Source organism: Vanessa cardui, chromosome 2 (genome assembly GCF_905220365.1).
Source record: "Vanessa cardui chromosome 2, ilVanCard2.1, whole genome shotgun sequence".
Taxonomy (NCBI): domain Eukaryota; kingdom Metazoa; phylum Arthropoda; class Insecta; order Lepidoptera; family Nymphalidae; genus Vanessa; species Vanessa cardui.
Genome location: NC_061124.1, coordinates 9,567,552 through 9,575,447, shown reverse-complemented (window position 1 = coordinate 9,575,447; position 7,896 = coordinate 9,567,552). Strand labels below are relative to the sequence as shown.

Here is a 7,896-nt window from a genome sequence, read left to right as displayed (position 1 = left end):
GTTAGAATTGTAATCTTGTTCGTAAATTTATTAATAAGCGTGTATTGATGCAAGGGTGATAAATCGTAGGAAAATAAATGTTCACTAATTGCAGACGAAATTGTCTGCAATTCCAATTTTGGTATGTTCGTATCTAACCGTAATCTACTTACATTAAAAAAATGCATGCAAATATTAAGAATTGTTAATTTTATTTGTTTATTAAATTAATTATTCACAGGATTTGTAAACTATTTTGTTAATAAAACTACTACAAGCAGACACCGGAAAATTGACACTAACAATTTTTCCTATTATTATTATTTTCAACATACTATTTCGGAATATAATATTAAAATAGTGTAGGTTAATGCACTTTGAATCTTTAGATATTATTGCCGGCATTGTTCTATGCCGCATAGAAAAGGTAAGTACTAAGAACTGTCTCATGAAGTCCAACTTCTATCTACTTTTGTATACTGTACATTACTGAAATGTTTGTGTAAATGTATCATTATACTATACCAATACGATAAATGCAAAATAATGTTTGTGTATTTTTTGCTCTTATATGGTTAAACTACTGAACCGAATTTGATGAAATTTTGTATGAAGCAAGATTGCAGTCTAAGGTAGTATAGGCAAGCATTACTAGCTTCTTATGCTCAAAGATTACGGTATACATCCCCCAACACTTCATATTATATTAAGAATATTCATTTTTTAATTGGAATCTCTCAAGCCCCACATAACAATGTTTTTGACAATTCAATTATATCCATAGTATGTTTGGATATTTTAATGACCATTAAAATTATATAATATGCTTTGCAAAATGTAATTGCTTGGAACTGTGTAAAATTATTGTAATTATTGAAATTTGTCTTGTCAGTTATGTTACTGTTACTAACATTTGTATATTCTAAAGATCTCTTAGTTTTAGAAAAAAATTAAAATCTATGTAATATGTCGCTTGACTCAAGAATTAAACAAAAAGAAATATATAATAGCCTCCTAAATTTAAGTAATAATGTATCTATGTAATATTCTCAGTACCATAATATGATTATAATCTTGATCCCCTAACAATACTAGGTAAGATAATATATAAGTATATTGGACAAAGGGGGACGAGATTAACATGTATGTTTAATAATATTTATGAAAATGCTTGCTGTGATATGCCACAAGTGTTGATTATTTTAGGGTTTACTTGTACCTATAATAATATTAAAAATTGTAATACTTGTGGTAAGAAGTTTTAGTTGTGATTTCTTTCTTAAGTAAATGTACATCCATGTGTAAATATAAAGTTTATTAAAACCCATTCGACAATGTTTTAATAAAAAATATTCAACAAAAATAAATTGCCATTTTCTTCTTCCCACATCATCATCATCTTCATCACCAACACCATCCATGGTGCACCAGCTGTTGCATCTGAAATTAAAATAAAAAAATATATAATGCTTACAATTTTTATTTAGTGCTAGATAGATAGGTGACTGAGCCAACAAAGGGTTATGGAAGATATATCATAGTCTATTATACAAACTGATAATAGGACCACAAGGGACCATGTGATAGGCAAATGGTCATAACTGCTATAAACATTGACAGCACACCACCAAACTTGTGCCTGTTGTTACACTATTACTTTATTACTTCAAAAAACAATACTATACCACAACTTATAATTTGCTGTAGTAAAAGAACATTTTATGATGAAGTAAATTTTTAAATATGTTTTTTTACCTTATCAATACAAGATGTTCTGTTGTTTATGAATTTTTCTTTCTTGTAATTGGATCTTTATTAAAATTGGTCAATTTCTAATATCATTATAATAGCCTTAAGGGATGTTTCAATGAATTTGACTTACATCAACATTAGACAGTGTGATAACATTAATTTACAATACAACAGTAAGAAATAGTGGCAAAAAACTTTACCATTAAGTTAAAATATATAAAGTGAGTGATATGTTGGAGTAGAATATAGTTTGTAATTAATGGTCAAATGGTAATAAAACTTACCTTGACATTTTGAGATATATTTGATCAATGTTTTTCTTTCCCAAAACACAAATCATTTACTTCATTTGATTATTCCCAAATCAGCCAGTTCTATCTGTAAATAAACTATAATTAATATAAGTTCTTTTTTATTAGAGTTGAGTAAATATGAAATGATAAAACATTTATAATATTAACTATACTGTAACTTGTTGACAAAAGTCTAATTACCATATCTATAGTAAATCACAAGGAATCATAATCAAATCAACTGGTTCTACTTTTTTCATAGCTACAAATAAAAACATATTCCTTTTATGCAAAATATTAACATCACTTATCATACCATTACTGCAACTCACTCACCACTTTGATGCAGATGCACTCAGATGGTACTTTTCTAATTCCAGGAGCATTGAGTAGCCTCATCTTGACTATCACTCACTCAGACACCGAGACGTCTGCTACACATGATCTTTTATATACATACCATATTTTATCTCACTCCATATCAAAATACATTCATACTCAATTCCTAAAGAATTGAGATCAATGCAATCAATCAATTCCATTACTCATTTAGCGTTGATAATATAAAATTTCACCCTTAAATCTATCATTCTTCAATGATACACAATTAACCCACCCAACAGCACAATTGAAACATCCATCTCAGAATGCATACTTTATTAATTCAATGTCTCTCACATCATGCCATATCACAAATTACACACAGAACAAAGTCACCTTAAATCTACTACAATCTGTTTTAGCTTTTTACAATCGAGTTGTGTGATAGTACTATCACTATAAATATATGTATATTGACATAGATCTTCACATAAATAGCAAAATCAATAACATTTAAACACTTATCTTATACCTCCCCACACAATCATCTCTGGTATGAACATTTCTAGTGTACGCTCACCTCATGTCTGGGGTTTGTTGTTATTCCATCCACCATTAGACCCTGAACTCCCTGAACCTCCCCCACCATTACCACCCCAACCTTGTCCATTTGGCCAATTGCCTTGGTTCCAATTACCATTTTTTCCACCATTCCAACCTGGATTATTACTTTGATTCCATGATGGGGGAGGTCCATTTTGACCCCAATTTTGATTGTTATTCCAATTTTTTCCGCCACTGCCTTGAGGAGGACCACCTTGCCAATTATTTGGACCAGTATTACCTGGACCACCCAAAAACCCACCCCAGCCAGCTTGGTTCAAAGCCGCAGCAACAAGACTTATTGGCAAATTAAAGTTAGCTGGTGGACCACCATTTGGATTTATGCCTAAGTTTTGCATATTCAGTGTGTCAATGTTGTTGTTGCTGCCACTGCCATTCGAGCCTCCCGATGGACCTGATCGATTTCCTTCCCAATTGTTTGGTCCATAAGAGTCATCTTTCCAATTAGGATTAGACTTACTTTTAATTTTTGGTGCAGCACTTGACACAGAAACTGACGCACCTTTTATAACGTGGTCTTCACCACACAGACTTTGTGCCACTTCTGGATCTAAGAAGGTAACGAAACCGAATGCTCTAAACGGTCGAGGAACAAACACATCTGTTACTTCACCAAACTTTGAAAAATATTCTCTCAGATCGTCTGCTGTCATATCTTCTGTACATCTGCCGACAAAAACTTTGCAAGGCATTTGCGGTACCACTCCCTCTTTTGAGTTGGGAATACGAACATCGACCCAGCGACCATCTATGTTATGTCTTTGGGCAAGAGCTCGCATTTGTGAGGCATATGTAGCAAATCGTATAAAGCCGAAGCCTTTAAATAATCCGTTTTTATCTCGTTTTAACTGAACCATGACAACTTCGCCGAACTTTTCAAAATATTGTTTAATCGATTCTTCAGTCGATTTCCACGGTAAGCCGAGACATATTAAATCAGAACATGTAAGTTTCTTTTCTAATCGTTTTGTTTTAGCCGCCGAATTTTCCGGTGATACATCTTCCATTTTGCGTTTATTTTCTTTTGGAAAAACGCAAATAAATAAAAGCTTCGACCAACCTTGCTCACTCGGTGGATGCAATTTGCCATCACTGAGACGTATTCCCCGAATGGTTTTGCTATCAGGATGGCGGTATTTGAGTCCGCAAGCTCCAGGGAATTGTGCCACTAGCGTAGATAGCAATAATGTCCCGTCTAATTCACAAGGAATTTCTACAGCATTTGAATCATCTTCATCTTCACTAACTTTAATATACTCAAAGATATCTTCACTAAAATTATCTTTATTATTCATTGTTATAGCAATTTCCAGAGCTACCTAATATGTAAAGTTCACTCCTTATTTTTACACAATAAGTCAAAATGGCTACGGAATACGAATACAGTCAGTGGTGCCAATATAAAAAAATATTGGTATTATGACGGATTACGGAAACGGAACGATCTACAAAATGGGGATGACAGATGTAAAAATGGTTTGTAAATGTTTTTATTATATTTTTTAATGGTTTAATTAAAGCAAATCAAATCAATTTTATTCAAGTAAACTTCACAATGAAACCGTTTCGTAAAGCAGCTTCTAGTGAGAAGATACGGCAAGAAACTCGCATAGTTGCTCTTTTCATATAAACAGATTTACAATGCTGTTATTTTTAGTAATTAGTGTCCTATAGATGGAACCCGAGCCTTACTCCAGGCGTTTCTTTCTAAAAAGTACTCTTTTAATGAGGAATATGATTTATTTATTAATTTAGTTCTAATAATATTTTTAAATTTTGAAAATGTTAAATTGATTATATTTCCCGGTATCTTATTATATATGCGTATACCATTGCCCAAAAACGTTCTCTTTACCGTATGCAAACAGAAACTAGGGGCTACAAGTTCATTCTTATTTCTTGTATTAATAGTATTCTATTATTATTAGAAAAAAATATATATTTTTTTTTGTTTAATATTTATATAATCATAAATATATTGTGAAGCAGCCGTTATTACACCGATTTCTTTAAATTTCTTGCGTAATGATGTACTAGAGCTAATATTGTAAATAGATCGGATAGCTCTTTTGTGCAGAATAAAAATAACTTCAATATCTGCTGCATTACTCCATAATAACATTCCATATGACATAAGAATGAAAATTACTAAAATAAATTAGTCTAGAAGTACTTATGTCCGTGAGTTTTCTAATTATTTGTATTATATAAACGGTACTACTTAGTTTCCTTGCTAGGGCATACAAATGGGTGCCCCCCTGCAGTTTGGAGTCAAGGGTTATTCCTAAAAAGACCGTCCGACCGTAACAGACTCGAGCCTTTCATTTTTTAAAGTGATCGCAGAAGGATTTGATTTGACATTTGGCAGGGAAAACAAAACACATTTAGTCTTTTTTGTATTTAGTGCTAGATTATTTAAGTCAAACCAACCAAGAACCCGCGACAAAGCATTGCTTACAACGTCATAGTTGTTTATTTTTCTGTGAAGTTTAAAAATAAGGGAAGTATCATCTAAAAACAGTATAATATCGCAATTATTTTTTACGAAATAAAGTTCTTTAACCACATATATATTAAGAACAAGAGAGGTCCTAAAATTGAGCCCGGTGGTACACCTATTAGCGCCGCAGAGCCATTTGATTTTGCACCTAATGGTTGTGGTTAATACCACAACCTTCAAAATTCTTTCATTAAGGTAGGACATGAATGAAGAAGTTTCATGATGTTGTTAATATTATATTATATTCAACGTAATGGTATTAAAATATAGATCAAAACTAATCCATCGCTTGTTTCTTTTTGAGGTTTCACCGTCCTTTGATAGTCAAATTTATGAGGTAATATATATGAGGTAAAATATATTTCGGGTTTTAACTTTAATGTTCCCCGAACCATATTATATAGTTATTTTTACTAAATCGGTTAATCCAAACTTACTCGCGACTCCATAGATATATTATTAATAGCTACTTACATCAAAATGATCTCACGCACATATTTAATAAACATTAATTTGCACCACTTTTTCCTCATTGTTATATTATTTGGTACACGGAAAAATATTTTATTAGGATTTTTAACTGTTGTGCTTTAACACATAGGATATACAATACAATATTTGTAGGCATTTTCTTTAACTTCTACCATCGGTTACGTATTCGGCGAACACCCGCTGTTATTCTAGCAACCGCAACTTCAGTCCCATAACTTTCTTATTTCTTGACATATTTTATAGATTCTTTCACGTGACTTTTTATTTTATCTAAATTTTATAATGTATCAATAAAAAAAAATGTAAACTACTTCATTGCAATGCAAGGCCCCTAATACCATAATAATTAAGTTTCTCTAGAAGAATATCACGCCTAACGCAATCGAAAGCTTTCGAAAAGACACAAAAAACTCCAATAGCGATTTGTGACTTTCCCACGCATCATAAATGCGCTCAACAAAATATGCTAAACCCGCATCAGCAATCGAGCGACCTTTATTGAAACCTACCTGTTGAGAATACAATAGCTTGTTCGAGTTAAAGTATAATATCAATTGATTAAGCATGATTTTCTCAAAAATTTTACTCACTGGCAAAATAGAGATCGGTCTATAATTGTTTGGGTCACTTTTGGTCACCGGACTTAAATAATGGGATTATTTTACTTAATTTTAACATATCAGGAAATATACCAGATTGTACACATTTAGATGATAGCTAAATAAGGAGCCAAGTCGACAATTACGTTGTTAATAATTGTAACTGATAAACCCATAGAACACTGGTTTTTTGAAGGTTTAATGTATTAAATATTTTTATATCTTCTTTTTATTATCTTCTTATCTTAATAGTTATAATCTCAAAAGAAAATTCAACCTCATTCTGGGGAACGTAGCACTTCGTCATTGCGTAACGCATTGAGTCCTTTAGAAATATTCAGAGGAATATTAGAGAAATATTCGTCGAATTGGTTGGCCACATCTAAATCTTTACCTACAATTTTGCCTTTTATACTAAGAGATAACTGCCCTGTATCAAACTTCAACCTACCTGTCTCCGAACTTATAATATCCCAAGTATATTATATTTTCAATATGCAACGAACGAGCAGATTAAAAAACTTGTGTATAATTTGGAATATTTTTGAACAAAATTGATAAATTTACAATCACAATTATATATCTTAAGTTCATATAGCTCATATAATTTATTTCAACTTATGTAGGTAGATACCGGTAGTGGCCCAGTCTGAGAACTGTATTTCATTGTTTTGGTAAAAGGTTTTTAACTAAAATATTTTAAGTTAATAAACTTTATTAACCTGGTAAAGCCAATAAATAAATAAGTTATTCTATTTTATTTAATACCAATGTGCATGGTAAATTAATAGCGTGACAATTTTCTGTATAAATTAATTTATAAATATTTAAACCCTGTTTATATTAGCCAGGCTTGACCTGCCTTAGAATTTGCCCAATTTTTTATAAATATTATATTTTTATGTTATTTATTATACGTACATATATTAAGAATATGTACAATACTACAGCTCATAATTACACACAAAAGACAACTGTACGTCTATTTAACTGTCGCAAAGTATTCATCATCGGTTTTTTTAATTAATAATAATATGTTTTAAGTATATTATTATATATATTGCATTAAATAAACGGTTGAAAACTAGCTTAATGTGAACATGATGCATTAAAACACATCGGTTGGCGAATATTAATAACTCATTGGAAAAAAAATAAAACAAAACTGCGTGACGGATTCACAGGTTTATACTTTTTCCAAGAAGGGTGTGGGTTTTTTTAGCTTTTATCCCTATGAACTCATACGTAAGAATATTCAGCGTCTTGAACTTTTAATCAAAACATTATTTAGTATTTTTTAAAACATTCAAATAAATTTTCATCTTTTCCAACAAAC

The 7,896-nt window shown here is 31.2% G+C and overlaps 1 protein-coding gene across 2 annotated transcripts; it reads right to left on the bottom strand.

The window, feature by feature from the left end:
• Positions 1-667: 667 nt before the first annotated feature.
• On the bottom strand, positions 668-4,370 carry LOC124535627 (TAR DNA-binding protein 43-like). Of its 2 annotated transcripts, XR_006966820.1 has the most exons (3): positions 2,926-4,370; positions 2,016-2,109; positions 668-1,419 (listed from the first exon to the last, which is right to left on the bottom strand). XR_006966820.1 is itself a non-coding variant. In XM_047111904.1 (1 exon), exon 1 carries the CDS (start codon positions 4,262-4,264, stop codon positions 2,927-2,929), a length of 1,338 nt encoding a protein of 445 aa, XP_046967860.1. In that variant the 5' UTR covers positions 4,265-4,370; the 3' UTR covers positions 2,667-2,926. The 2 variants fall into 2 exon arrangements, 1 of the variants encoding a protein (XP_046967860.1); XM_047111904.1 differs by lacking the exons at positions 668-1,419; positions 2,016-2,109 and having other exon boundaries at positions 2,667-4,370.
• Positions 4,371-7,896: the final 3,526 nt, after the last annotated feature.